Genomic DNA, 14,965 nt, shown 5'->3' with positions numbered 1-14,965 from the left:
TGGAAACATTCTAATGTTGTGGTTACAACTGATCGAGGTTAGGTTTATAAAAATATCTTGATGCAGCTTTTCAAAAAGCCTTTTCTTTTTTTCAAAGAAGACAAAATCAGCCTTTGCAGGACCCTCTTGTAGCCTGCTGTCATTGTAGCAATGTTCTTTATTCCAAGGGATACCAGTTGCTTGTAGTAGTAGTTGCCAGAGGGGATGCCCCAGCATCTCTCAGGAATGCTGGTCCTCACACGGCCATCACATCCTATTGTTGAAGCCACTGTGGTCAGGATGTGATGGAAAAAACTCAGTTTAGCAAGTAAAAGCAATTTATTATGAAATCTGCCTCTCTGACAGTTATAGATTCAAAATAGGAAACATTGTCCCTTCCTCCTGGATGTTGTTTTTGTGTGGGCTTATGAACGATCCTTTGTAATGTCACCATATTACCTTCTACAGTTAATTTCTAATTTCATTTAGATTTAAGTAACAGATGAACTATGTTTTAGTCTGCAGAATTTGACAGCTTGTTTTGGTATTTGTCTCAGGGGACGCCCTCTATGCCTGCAGCTGCCACTCTGTCCACAGGAATATCTGGGGATCTGGATCTGTTCACTGAGCAAGCTACAAAGTCAGAAGAGGTGGCAAAGAAACAACTCTCCAAAGACTCCATCTTATCTTTGTACGGAACAGGAACCATTCAGCAGCAGAGTACTCCTGGTAATTCATTTTAAAATCTGCTGTCAGCGAATTGTAGTGACACTACTAGAAGTATACCCTTTGTGTTATTTTTCTATGTAATGGGTACTTTTGTTGCAATTTGTGCAACTACAAAATTGAAATGAAGCGTTAGACTTAAAAAGCATATACAGGATTCACAAAACTTTATTCACTTAGAATTAACAAGCCGTTCACATATCACTTAATATTGTTTCACAAGCTTACAAGACATGGATTGTTTTTAAAGAATTATTTTGATTTGCATGAAGTTTACAACTTTGTGTACAGTAAGGTATTTTCTGTAAGTAAACAGTAAGTCTGAATTATCACATGAATTCCAAAAGTTTTTTTTTAATAATTAAAATGAAATACTGCACAGTAAGATTTGTTGTTTACATAATCTGTTAGACCCATTGCCTCCAAATAGTGAGCTGAAGTTATAGGACACCCCACGTTCTATGTGGGACAGACACCATCAACTCTTGTGTGTTTGATAGTGGAACCCAGTGGTGCACGCCAGCACTAACGGCACATAATCTCATGCTATGTAGTTTGGATATTTTATATAGCTGTTGCATAAGATTGATTTATCCTAATTAAATGTGCTCAGGTTTATAACTGCATTTTGGAAGTAACCAACTCAGTAACTGAGCAGTAGGAGCAGACTGGAATTAAAATGTTTGCTGTGGGTAGTTCAGAAAGATGGTGATCCTTTTTCTGTGATATAGGTGAGTGCAGCTGTATACAGTAGCCCTGTTTTCTCATTTTCTTTTCATGGTTCTTAAAATGCAGGTGTGTTTATGGGACCCACAAATATACCATTTACCTCACAAGCACCGACGGCATTTCAAGGTTTTCCATCAATGGGCGTGCCTGTGCCTGCACCCGCCGCTCCTGGCCTTCTCGGAAATGTGATGGGACAGAGTGCAAGCATGATGGTGGGCATGCCCATGCCCAATGGGTTTATGGGAAACGCACAAACTAGTGTGATGCCACTTCCTCCAAATGTGGTTGGCCCCCAAGGAGGAATGGTAGGACAGATGGGTGCACCCCAGAGTAAGTTTGGCCTGCCACAAGCTCAACAGCCCCAGTGGAACCTCTCACAGGTAAGGGGTCATTTACTCTCCAACTTCTCCAAAATCAAAGAAACTGGATTTGTTTTCTAAATGGTGTTAAGTCTAACAACCTGGCAGAAAGATTTGAGTGGGGGTAGTGTTGTATATGAGGTGAGAACTGTCCATAGGTATTACAAAGTTACATCACATAGACAAATGAGCTGTCACTGACCCTATATTTAGAATATTCTGTAAAGGAATGTTAAGCATTTTTTCATTTCCGATTATAACACTGGTGAACATTGTGTAATAGCTAGAAATTATCTTAGGCATCTTGAGAGACTTCCTGTCTGCCCCCCATGAAATTAGCACCAAGCTTTTAACCCAGCTCCCTGGTGGGGTATTTTTATAGTCCACTTAGACCAGCCTACCTTCGCTAATAATTTTGGGATTTATGTGGTAACTTTGACAAATTAGAAAAATATCCAGCCTCCTCTTCTCAGAGCACTGTTTGATGAGGGACTTAGGCTGTTCTCATTGTCATGTGACTACTGCCCCTGGATTTATAAGAAATATTTTTGTTTAAAAACCTTTGTAACGTTGGCTTTCCTTTTTACTTACTTAGGGACAAGTCCATATTTGTCTCAGACATCCCCTCATCTTATAAAATCCCATTTCTACTTGTTAGTTTAAAGCCAAGAGCTGACATTTTAGGATAATTTCTTTCAAATCAATTTCTGTTTTGAAACGTGCTCCATTCTGACCTTAGATTTAAGTTCTTGCTCCAGCAACTCTTCCCTTTACAGTTCTTATTTGATGTTCCTCTAGCATTTGGGGGAGCGTGGTTTCTGTTCTGGTCAGCTGTTTGTTTGTTTTACCTTGAGACCACTCAGAATCGTCTATAGTGATAATTAACATTACCAAAACACTGTATATCACATGAATGCTTTTACTGTCACTATTTTAAAGTAATCTCCACTCCCAGTGTGGGTTCGAACTCAAAACCCTGAGATCAAGAGTCACATGTTCTACCGACTGAGCCAGCCAGGTGCCCCTATTGTCACTATTTAAAGGACTTATCAGGGGGCGCCTAGGTGGCTCAGTTGGTTAAGCATCCAACTCCTGATCTCTGTCCTCGGGGAACCTCAAGTATCAGATGTCTAACAGCGTTTGTGCAGCCAGAATGCTGAAGCACACCCAGCTCAGGCTAAGGTGCTAGATGAATCCGTAGGGAGTTGTTAACCTTGGCCCTTACTTCCAGCCATGCGGAGGGGTGCTGTTTTCCAGCAAGGTAGTTATAGCATCCTTTAGTAGGTATGAAGAACTGGACACTTACACCTCATCAGCAGTGGGGTGAACATTAGCGTCTTTGCAAAATAACAAATGAACTTTATTAAGAATACATTCCAACCCCGAGCATAGATTTTGAATCTCCTCTGTGGTTTGTGATAAATCTTGCCTTTCCTTTACTTCTCAATCTTAGAAGAGAGTACCACAGGGAAAAGGTTAGAATGCTTCTATACGTATATGATTCCAGTCTGGAATAAAAATACATGTAATCTTATACAATGAAAATTAATTTTAGATGTTTAGTGGTTAATTAAGCAAAAGGTATGCTTTATGACCTTTTTTAATATTTAGAAAGTATATAGAACCATTTAATATTTTAATAAAGACAGAATAGCTGTCGTACACAATGTATAATTTTGGAATATTTTACTTTCTAAAATTTCCTCAGTCCTTACAGTTAAAACACAACATCCTGGTAGAGTTGAAATGGATACAAATTCAGAGATTGCTTTGGTACTTTTTTTTCAGTTGTGGTTAATCTTTCTCTGGGGGACAAAAAGTGGAGTCTTGAAAATGAATAAACAGAATATATTGAGATCACTTTATGGACAGAGTTGAAAAAAATTGGAAAGAAATAAGGAGGAAACAGTAGCTGTTTGCTTTCTCTAGGGAAATAGTTGTTTGGTAGTCTGCTTTGACTCCTGTGCTTTCACTAATTTTCACATTGATGAAAAGTACTTATAATTGCTATTAAACTTCATTATCTAAATTCACCCCAAATAAAGGCAACTTCTAAGAACAACAGGGTAACTTAAAAATGTCCACGGCTAAAGAAACAAGAATTAAAAGTGAAGTAACCCTCTTAAAATAAGCTTTTTATGTTTCACAGATGAATCAGCAGATGGCTGGCATGAGTATCAGTAGTACGAACCCAGCAGTGGGTTTTGGCCAGCCCCCCAGCACAACAGCAGGATGGTCTGGAAGCTCATCGGGTCAGACTCTCAGCACACAGCTGTGGAAATGAAAACTGCAATGCAAGTTTCATCCAGAACTACCACCTGACATTCCTTGCTAAAATGCATCTAGTTCCCCTGTTTATTCATGTACATATATATTTTTTTCTTTTTCCCCATTTGTTCATATTAAGAATTATCTGACTGACCGTGTTGGTCTGTACTGATTAAATTTGATGTGAAAAGCAGGTTGAAAAACCATTTTATGTCAAGGGCAGCTGCGCTCATTTCCCATGATTTCATAAACCACATTATTTGAGAAGCTGCTCAGTCAACTTGCATAATCAGTTTTACTCTCAATAAAATTATAGCTCTAATGTCTGCATATAAGGGAAGTAGTTATCATGTTAGTAATACCTCTAACAGTATAAACCCCACCCCCAAATTAGCCAGTAATCCTGTAGGAAGGTACTGTATGAGCAAACGTTTAATCATATAAATAGAATGTAAATGTATCACTGAGCACTGTTTTCTAGTGTATCAAAATTCTTTTATTTCATCATTCACTTCACTGTGCTGTTGTTATAATGTGCTTAACAGGGAACGTGGTTAGTGAAAGGAAGATAAACCTGGATGTTACTACAAAACTTAGTTTAACGAATGTTTAAAGAACTCAAATTTTATCTGCCTCTCTTGTAATTTGGATCTCTTCTTATGTACATAGTGCTGATAACCTGAAGACCTTTCTCTGCACTATATGCAAACAGGGTAACTAAACAAAGCCACTTTCAATCCTTGAAGGTATATCCAGGTTTATGACAGTAATTGTGTTTACATTTTATGGTGCCTAGTATTGACAAAATGTTATATCCCTATATTAAACAGATGAATCCATAGACCTTTTTATTTTTGTGGGTTTTATTTCCTACAATGTATACTGCCACCAACCTTACAAAACTTAACATTGCAAAGTGAGGAATTGGGAACATTTAGTTGACAAAATGCCTGCCATTTGTCTCTAAAACCTGCTCAGTTCTACCAATTATAAGGCCAAATGGGAAAAAAAAAAAGTACGTAAGATACTCACAATGGTATCCTGCAGTGTCACTAGCTGTACTGTACAAAGAGCCTCCAGTTTAGTTGTAGGGAAGACATGCAGAACAAAGGAAGACAGAAACATACATTTGATACCATCCCATCAGCTGTGTGAACTGACAAGCTCTGTGGAAACAGATGTCCGTCCGATGACAACACAGGCTGTCGTACGGAAGTAAAGCGAACAATACCTGAATCCTCTGCAGCCTGACCTCCGAGCTCCTCTTCCGCGTGCACTAGACAGGCGAACCGCACCAGCTGCTGCTGCCGTTTATACCTCAATTCTCACGGTGTCCAGGCGGTACTTTGGCTCGTTGGCTAGATTAACCTTCTCTGTCCGAGTGTGCCACACGAGAACCTGGAGGGGAGGGAAAGCTTTTGGGTAGCCACGCTTCTTAACGCTAACACTCAGCAAGGTCAAGCAGCACAAGTGAAATGAATACCTTGGTGCAGTTACTGGCTTTTGGTTCCAGTTCTTCAACTGTTGTTATCTGTTTTAGAAAATCAGATTCTTGCATCCCTGGCTGGGATCCACGACGCTTAAATACGGCTTTTGGATTGGACAAGATGACTTGAAGACTTACAGCAAATCCTTTGTGAAAAGTTAAAAAAAAAAAAAAGACTTTAAAATAAAATACTGGTGTACTTCTCTTTTTTTCTGTAAAATTTCGGACACATCAGAAATTTTTTTAAATACCAAGTATGTGTCAGGTCTTGGTTCACCAAGTTGAATTAGGCGCAACATGCATCACAATCTCAAAAGGAAAACCGATCATTACGATGTAGTACATTCAGTGTCATGACAAAGGTGTATATGTGAGGCTGGGGTTGGGGGGGCAACGTTGCTAATCGGCTGCTCTTTCATAGAGGTCATCACACCCCAACATTCAACACTCGGAATTAAGAACTAAACGTAGTTGAAGAGCATACAGACTTACCCGAACTACCCTCCGGGTATGAGAGAGCCCCGCCCAGGTCTCCTGCCTGTTGGTTGACGTTTTTACGTGTGCTCTTATCTGAACCAGCACTGCTGTGATTTACTTTGAGTTTAGAAGACTAAGGAATAGAAGTCAGCTAGGACATGAAAAATATATAATCATTTGGTTTAAATTTCCAATTTGGTTCAAACTGACAGGGGTGGGGGTTTTGGAAATCAGTGCAGGAGGTATCTGTCCATTTGATAAATTTGGTTTTGGGGTTTCATTTTTTTAAGGAAACGAATGTCAATTTCCTTCAATGGTTTGGTCATAAAAAATCATTACTATTTAAATCTGTAGTTTAACAAACGCTGTGTTAAAGGCTTAGCCATTAAACAGTCTACAAGCTATCTCAGTAACCAACTGTACAACCTTTGTAGTTGTTTTGAAAGTCTGAAGCCCTGGACCTCTTCTCGTAAGGACTAAGCTGACACTGTAAAGTCAGACACCCTCCCAGAATTAAAGCTGTGAGAACCAATCTCCAGGAGCATTTCTTAGCAATATTTTGTCCTCTTTTACATTAACTGAATTGATTTATGCTTGCAAAAGTATAATTAGCAAAGTAAGTACCAAATGATACCAGGCAGTAATTGGGGAGTTATGAGAAGACCACAACAAGCATTCTCATAACGTCTCCACCTGCCGGACTGGGCCAGTCCCACATCTAGACCCTGCCCCCTTTACAGGAAAACCTCCCACTAAGTCACCTACAAACACAACTTGGTAATCACATGCTGCGTGAGGCAGAATAAATAAAGCCTTAGCCTGAGGACTGGCCCCAGTATCTTCCACCAATCCTGGAGGGAGGCAGCACATTCTAGCAGAAGGAACGCTGAATTTGGAATTAGAAGCTTTTTTGTGTTTGCCCTGATCCTTGTACTTGGGACACTGGCCAAGTCACTTAACCTTTCTTGATCCTGAAACTTTCCATTTCCTCATCTGCAAGAGGTGTGACACCTTTTCAACTCAGTGTCTGATGTAAAGTTAGCGAATGGAAAAACGCCACTAACTGCAAAGCAATCTTCAAAAGGTACTACAGTATATAAATAAAAATACCGTTATAAATATTATGAAAGGCAGGTGGCATTGGCCACCATTTACAGTTGGAAAACGGGGTTGACGACAGGAAAAGGGTCTGTGAAAGCGGTGGCAGAATCAGGCCACCTGCATCTCACACCACTTGGCTAACAAGTCTGAAGCCTTCCTCAGCTAAAACAGCCACAGACCTCTTCAGCAAAAAACCAAGTTTCAAATTCACACATAAAAAGTGACTTTTCTAATAGGTGAACTCAGCTTTTAGTGTCATGAAATGCCTTGCTGCTTTTTCTATAGTTGAGGACCTGCCCTTCTCAGTCACTGAAGATCCTGGTATATTTTTCACATGGCTTCTATGTACTATTTCCCCATTCTTATTTAAAAAAAAAAAAAAGGATCCAAAAATGTAGACAAGTCAGTATGAAAATGCTATGAAGCCACTTTGATTTCCTTCATTTTCCCTTGTCTTTAACACATTCATCATGGTGGCCACTGAAAGATACAAGTTAAGTGTATTTTCTTGCTTTCCTTGGTTCAGGAATATCCTTCTAGCTCTTAAAGCAAACGTACATAGCACCATGTACAACTTCTGCAGGCAAAGCTGACGGCTGGCCCTTTCCCGGCCTCACTGGGGGACAGGGTGCACCTGGCAGGCCAGCACCCGGGAAAGAGAGGTTAGTGGGTGGCTTACCACAGTAGCAAAGTGGTTTTCTCTTTTCTAATACAAAAGGAGGAGGTAGGCAATTCAGATACTCTTCAATCTCCTACCTTCTCCACTTTCTTCACCACGCCCCTGCTCAATGAGCACTTCAAGGAAGGAGGTCACAGCATGTAGGAACTGCACACTAACTAGGCCCAAACTCTGGGTTGCCTTTCAGGGAATCATCTGACCTGCTAGGAAGCTGAGGGAGTTAGAGGGTTCTTCCTTTAAAAGCAGCACAAAGAGTTTTTAGCTCCTTAAGCCACTGCTTCCAACCCAAGATAGATATTTCGGGTTTTCTTAATTTCCAAGTATTTATGCCTCAAGTATTATATGTACCTTTCCTTTTTTCTAGTGAAATTAATTTAGCTTTAAAGATGTTGGCAGTAGTTTTTCAGATACTAGGAGCCTTATAAAAATCATGGGAGTAGCATTCTATGTCCTACAGATGTATAAAAAATAAAATCCAAATTAAAACGGGTTATCCACTCTGAACAAAGGTCTTCCTGACTTCTTCACGTGAAGGAAAGATAGGATGGAGATACTGCCTCCTATGTATGTTTGTATTGCCCTGTGTGTGTGTGTGTGTGTGTATGCATATGTGTGCATATACATGTGGATGTATGTAATAAACTCACGTTACACATACTGTATATAAACATAACCTAACACATTTTCTAGTACCTAGCAACAAAAATTCAAAATGCCTGAGCTACAAAAATTACCAGATGTACCAATAAGCTGGAAAATACAACCCCACAATGAGAACAAAAATCAGTCAACAGAAATACAAAGACATTAAAACATTATATATAAACCTCATATGTCCAAAAAGGTAGAGGAAAGAAGGAGCATTGCTAAGGAGAGATACAGAAGATAGAAAAAAGACCCAAAGAGATCTCACCGTTGTGAAAAATATACTGGCTGGTATTAGCAGCTGATAAGACACTGCCGAATAAAAGAGGTAAGGTTGAAGACATAACAATAGAAACTACCAAAAGGAAAACATGTTCAAAACATACACACAAGTCACAGAAACTGAATGAAAGGTGGAAAAGGGGGATAGAAAAAACATTTGATCAATAAGGATATGTAAGACTTAACCAACTTGACCTGGCGTTTATAGGACATTCCATCTAACAATACAGAATACATAATCCTTTCAAGTACACGTGGGACATTGCACAACATAAGTAAAATCTCAAGAAATTTAAAAGAACTCAAATTGTACAAAGCCTTTCTCTGAGAACAATGGAATTCAAACAGAAATCAATAATATGAAGATACCTGGAAAATCTCCAAATATTTGGACAGCAAACAATGTAATTCTAAATAAATTATGGATCTAAAAGGAAACCAAAAGGGAAATGAAAAAGTGGTTAACTGAATGAAAACAAAAACAAGAATGCGGGATGCATCTAAAGCAGTACTGGGGGGGGGGGGTGCCTGGTTGAGCATCTGACTCTTGATTTTGGCTCAGGTCATGATCTCAGAGTCCTGAGATGATTTATTGTTGGATTCAATTGGTTGGATTCATGGCACTCAATCATGACCAAGTGAGGTTCATTCCAAGACTGCAATGTTGATTTAACATTTCAAAATCAATCAGTATAATTCACCAAATTAGACTTAAAAAGAAAAAAATATATAATAGATGGAGAAAATGAACTTGACAATATCCAACATCAAGTTAAGATTTTTAAAACTCCACTCAGCAAACTGATAAAAGAACTTCCTCAATTGATAAAGGGCATCTACAAAAAGACAGTGTTAAAACCTTAAAGACTGGAATGAAGCAAGGTTGTCTGCTCTCAATTTTTATTCAACAGTGTACTGGAGGGCCTAGTCATTACAATAAGGAAAAAACAAAAACCAGACAAACTGGAAAGGAAAAGTCCAGTCCAGCAAATCTCTTCCTCCTTCAGCCATAGTTAAAAGCAGCAGTAATGCTTATCAGTTCCTACTATTGTGTATCAACTTTGTCTCACCTCCATATACTTGTCCCACTGGCATATTCTCTTTTCTAACTACACATAATCTAATCTCAAGCAAGGCTGTTACAAACCAAAACTATTTTTAATTCCCAAAGGATAGTTTTTGGCAGCCAGTAAGAAGTCACAAGAAAGATACTAATGGCCTTTTTCTCCTGACAGTCACTCTGGCTAATGGTATTAGAATACTGGGTTCTTGACACACTTCTACTACTGGCAATAGGTATCAGGGAATTTCAAAAGTCAGTCTCTACTCACCTGAAATTCAAAAAAAAAAAAAGATAACAAATTCCAAATGAAAACGTACACATGTAGGGGCACCTGAGTGGCTCAGTTGGTTAAGTGTCTGCCTTAGGCTCACGTACGTTGTCTCCTAATCCAGGAACATAGGATGTCTTCCTACTTATTTAGTTCTTTAATTTCTCTGAAGAATGTTTTCTAGTTTTTACAAGTCTGATACTTTTGCTAAATTTATTACTATTTTATTATTTCTGACACTGTTGTGAATAAAATTGTCTTATAGCTTCATTTTTCAGACTGTTCGTTGCCAATGTATAGAAATGCAATTGATTTCTTATGTTGATCTTGTATCCCGCAAACTTGAATTTATTTACTAACACAAATAATTGTGTATTTTTTTTAAGGAGGCTCCAATGCAGGGCTTTAACTCACAATGCTGAGATCAAGAGTTGGACACTTAACCAACTGAGCCACCCAGGCACCAACCCCCCCCTTTTAAAGTAGGCTCCATGCCCAGCATGGACCATGTATATGTATTCTTGAGGATTTTCTATGTAAAAAAACAAAACAAAACAAAACATGCTATTGATAACTGAAGATACTTTTACCTTTTCCTTTATTACCTGGATGCCTTTTATTCCTTTTTCCCAACTAATTACCCTGGCAACCACCTACACTACAATGGTGAATACAACCGTCAAGAAGGGTCATCCTTTTCACGATTTTAGGGGAAAAGCTTTCATCTTCAGCTATTAAGTATGGTAGTTTTTTCCACAGATGCCCTGTACCAGATAAAAAGATGTTCTTTTCCATTCTTCATTTATCGATCTGTTTTTATCATAAAAGAATGTTGAATTCTGTCACATACTTTTTCTGCATCTATTGATTTGATCATATGGCTTTTGTTGTTTGTTCTACTGATACGGTGTATTACATTTACTGACTTTTGTATATGAACCAACCTTACACACGGGGATAAATCCCACCTAGTCAAGGTATATAATCCTTTTTATTATAATGTTGCTGGATTAACTCCACTGGTATTTTGTTTAGAATTTTTGCTTCTATATTCATAAGGGATATTGGTCTGTAGTTTTTTTTTCTTTGTGATGTCCGGTTTTGGTATCAGGATAACAATGGCCTAATACAATGACTTCAAACATGTTGCCTCCTTACTATTTTTTTTGAAATGTTTGTGAAGGATTGGTCTTAACTCTTCTTTAAATGTTTGTTAGACTTCACCAGTAAAACCATCTGGACTTGGGCTTATCTCTATAGAAATTTTGTTGATTATTAATTCAATCTATTTTTATAGGTCATTCAGATTTTCTATTTCCTTTTGAGTCAGTTTTTTTTTTTTTTAAAGCAATCCTCTACACCTACATGCAACATGGAGCTTGAACTCACAACCATAAGATCAAAAGTTGCATGCTTTGCCAACTGAGCCAGCCAGGTACCCCTTGAGTCAGTTTTAATAGCCTCCATTAATTTGTCCATGTCATCTACATTATTTAATTTGTTGGCATACAATTTTTCATGGTTTTCTCTTACAGTCTTTTTTAAATGGTAGTAATGTTCCTGTTTTCATTTCTGATTTTAGTAATCTGAGGCTTACCTCCTTCTCCTTGGGCAATTTAACTAAAAAGTTTGTCAATTTTGTTGATGTTTTTAAGAACAAACTTTTGGTTTTGCTGATTTCCTCTACTGCTTTTCTATTACCTATTTCATGTATTTTGGCCCTAATCTTTATTTCCTTCCACTGCTTATTTTGGATTTAGTTTGCTCTTCTTTTTTTTTTTTTTTAAAGATTTATTTATTTATTCAACAGAGATAGAGACAGCCAGCGAGAGAGGGAACACAAGCAGGGGGAGTGGGAGAGGAAGAAGCAGGCTCCTAGCGGAGGAGCCTGATGTGGGGCTCGATCCCGTAACGCCGAGATCACGCCCTGAGCGTGAACGCAGACGCTTAACTGCTGTGCCACCCAGGCGCCCCTAGTTTGCTCTTCTGATTCTAGTCTCTTACAGTAAAAGGTTAGGTTATTGGTTTCAGATCTTTCTTTTTAATAGAGGCATTTGTAAGTATAAATTTTCCTCTATGTACTGCTTTAGCTGCACTAAGTTTTAGTATGTTGTGCTTCCATTTTCATTCATCTAAAAATATTTTTCCAATTTCCCTTGTGATATCTTCTTTGACCAAGTGATCATGAGTATGCTGTTCAATTTCCACATACTTTTAAATTTCAAACTCCTCTCTGGTAGTGATTTCTACTTTCATTCTAGCATGGCCCAAGAAATTAAGACTCGTTTTATGGCCTAACATAAAAATTACTTTATGTTCAATTGTGCATTTGAAAAGAATGCATATTCTGTTGATGAGTGGAGTGTTCTCTAGATGTCATAGGTCTCCTTGATTTACAGTACTCTTCAAGGCTTCTTAGTTTATCTAATTGTTCTATTATTGAAAATGGAACGTTGATGTTTGCAACTATTATTGTTGAGCTGTATTTCCCCTTCAGTGCTGTCATTTCTGCTTTATATGTTTTAGGGCTCCATCATAAGAAGCATATATTTTTACAACTGTCGCATCTTCATAAAGGACTGACACTTTTATCATTATAAAAGAATCTTTCTGTCTCTAGTAGCAACTCTTTCTGAAAGTCTATTTTGTCTGGTATTCATATAGTCACTCCAGCTCTTTTCTTGGTTCCTGTTTGCATGGCAGGTCTTTTTACATTCTTTTGCTTTCAACCTATTTAAAATGTTTTCCTTGTAGAGAGCATTGTACTTAGATCATGGCGTTTTTTGGTTGTTGTTGTTTTTAATCCATTGTGCCCATGTCTTTTGACTGGATTGTTTGATCCATTTATATTTAATGGAATTACTGGTAAATTAAGATTTATATCTGCCAGTTTGCAGTCTGTTTCCTATATGTCTAATATCTTTTCATTCTTCTATTCCTCCACTACCATCTTCTTTTGCATTAAAAGGATATTTGTTAGTGTGTCATTTTGTCACTTATCATTTCTTGTATAATATTTTTTGAGTGACTTATTTAGCAGTTGCCCTGGGGATTACAATTAGCATCTTAACTTCTAACAATCAAGTTCAGATCAATACCAATTTCAATAGTACACAAAAACTTTGCTCCTACATAGTAGGCTCCATTATTCTTCCCCACTTTGTGCTGTTACCACCAAATAACATCTATGTTGTGTATCTCTCAACCCTAATTTCTAATTACTGCCTTATGCAGTTGTCTTTTTAATCAGAGAGCAAGGAAAAAAGAGAGGTAAAAATTACACTGTACTCTCTTAAAAACTTATCCACACATTACTTTTACTGGTGCTCTTATTTGTTGGTGTGGATTAGAGTTACTGTCTGGTATCCTGTCATTTCGGCCTAAAACATTCCTTCAGTACTTCTTACAGGACATATTTACTGATGGTAAATCTTCTTAGCATTTGTTTATCAGGAATATCTTAATTTCTCCTTCATTTTTGAAGGATACTTATGCTAGATATAGAATTCTTGGTTGACAGTATTTTTCTTTTGTTATTTTGAACATGTCATCACACTGCCTTCTGGCTTCCGTGGTTTCTGATGAGAAATCAGCTGTTAATCTTGCACAGAGTCTCAAGATCAGCCAGAAGTGAGAACTCAGGGCCTTTTAAGGAGGTGTTTTGTTTTTCTTTTCTTTTTTTTTTTCATAAACATATGCACTGCTCTGATCCCTGTACACAGACCTACACTACCACATGGCCTTCTAGAATCCCAGAAATATGTCAGAGCTTTTCAAAGCCCATACATAAATATCATCCAAGATTTTTCCTCTGAATTTTTTGATTATTTTATTGTTTGCCACAACTGTTATCATTGCCTCAGAGAGCTGCAATGGTGAACAATCAACATTTAATTTTTGTTTTTGTTTAGTTTTTGTTTTGAGGATGTTGCTTTCCTTTTTATTTTTTTTAAAAATGCTCCCAGGAAAAGGCTGTACTGGGCAAGATCTGACTGAGGTCAGATAAAGCCAAGCTTTGAGAATGGCAATTTCTACGACCTATTAGGTCAAATAATGGCAATTCTCTTAGAATGGAGCTTTGAATGAGTTCCAACCCATTCTTCCTTCCCAGTGACTGCTAGGATGAATAGCTGAAGATTTTCACCCTGATTGCAGGACTCTTGGTTTTCAAGGCCACCATGGAGCTAGGTAGAAAGGGATGGGAATAGGGAAAGTTGAAACAACATAACACTCACTGTTATTACCAACATTTAACCATTTTTCTTGAACAAACACTCCTCAGATTGAGATACACTTTGGATTAAGTACCATAGTTGTGAAAAAGTTGATTTTGACAATTTCTGACAGTATTCTCATTGTTTCTATATAAGACAATATTCAGAGGTCCTTTACTCTGTCATTACCAATGATGTCGCCATTTTTTTTTTTTAAATGCCCAATCCCATTATCATGATTTGAGGAGGGTAAGAATGGAAGAAGCAGCCACAGTAATGTAGGGCATGAAGGTTAAAAATGGAAAACTGCTGAGAAATAAAAAAATACCTTGAGACAAATGCAAATGGAAATACAACATCCTAAAACTTATGAGATGCAGCAAAAACAGTTCTAAAAGGAAGGGTCTTAGTGATAAAATGCCTACCAAAAAAACAAAGATTTCAAACAAACTCCTTCCTCAGAGAACTAGAAAAAGGAAAAAACAACACCAAAAGTTAGAAGAAGAAAGTAAACAGCAAAGATCAGAGCAGAAATAAGTGAAATAGAGACTAAAAAAATAATAGAAATGATCAGTAAAACTAAGAGCTGGTTCTTTGAAAAGATAAACAAAAGTGACGAATCTTTAGCTAGAATGACCAAGAAAAAAAGTGGTCTCAAATAAATAAAATCAGAAATGAAAGAAGATATT

General features: G+C 37.7%; 2 protein-coding genes across 5 annotated transcripts in view; one reads left to right on the top strand and one right to left on the bottom strand.

Annotated features, from left to right (window-relative positions):
• SMAP1 (small ArfGAP 1) overlaps window positions 1-4,902 on the top strand; it is a 167,012-nt gene extending 162,110 nt beyond the window's left edge. For all 4 annotated transcript variants that reach the window (XM_087856968.1, XM_087856967.1, XM_045803361.2 and 1 more), the window contains 3 exons: window positions 537-708; window positions 1,501-1,814; window positions 3,943-4,902. In XM_087856968.1, the coding sequence (XP_087713094.1) occupies window positions 537-708; window positions 1,501-1,814; window positions 3,943-4,077 (621 nt within the window). In that variant the 3' untranslated portion in view covers window positions 4,078-4,902. The remainder of the gene's footprint in view (window positions 1-536; window positions 709-1,500; window positions 1,815-3,942) is intronic.
• Window positions 4,903-5,065: 163 nt separating this feature from the next.
• The window catches only part of B3GAT2 (beta-1,3-glucuronyltransferase 2), a 243,899-nt gene continuing 233,999 nt past the window's right edge, over window positions 5,066-14,965 (bottom strand). Inside the window, exons 10-11 of the mRNA XM_087856969.1 lie at window positions 5,545-5,693; window positions 5,066-5,459 (exon numbers count right to left, since the gene is read on the bottom strand). Of these exons, the coding sequence (XP_087713095.1) occupies window positions 5,373-5,459; window positions 5,545-5,693 (236 nt within the window). The 3' untranslated portion in view covers window positions 5,066-5,372. The remainder of the gene's footprint in view (window positions 5,460-5,544; window positions 5,694-14,965) is intronic.

This window comes from Ursus americanus, chromosome 29, assembly GCF_024610735.1.
Source record: "Ursus americanus isolate L20-20 chromosome 29, mUrsAme1.1.p, whole genome shotgun sequence".
Taxonomy (NCBI): domain Eukaryota; kingdom Metazoa; phylum Chordata; class Mammalia; order Carnivora; family Ursidae; genus Ursus; species Ursus americanus.
The sequence above is the reverse complement of the archived record's forward strand: the minus strand, read 5'-3'. Positions and strand labels throughout refer to the sequence as shown.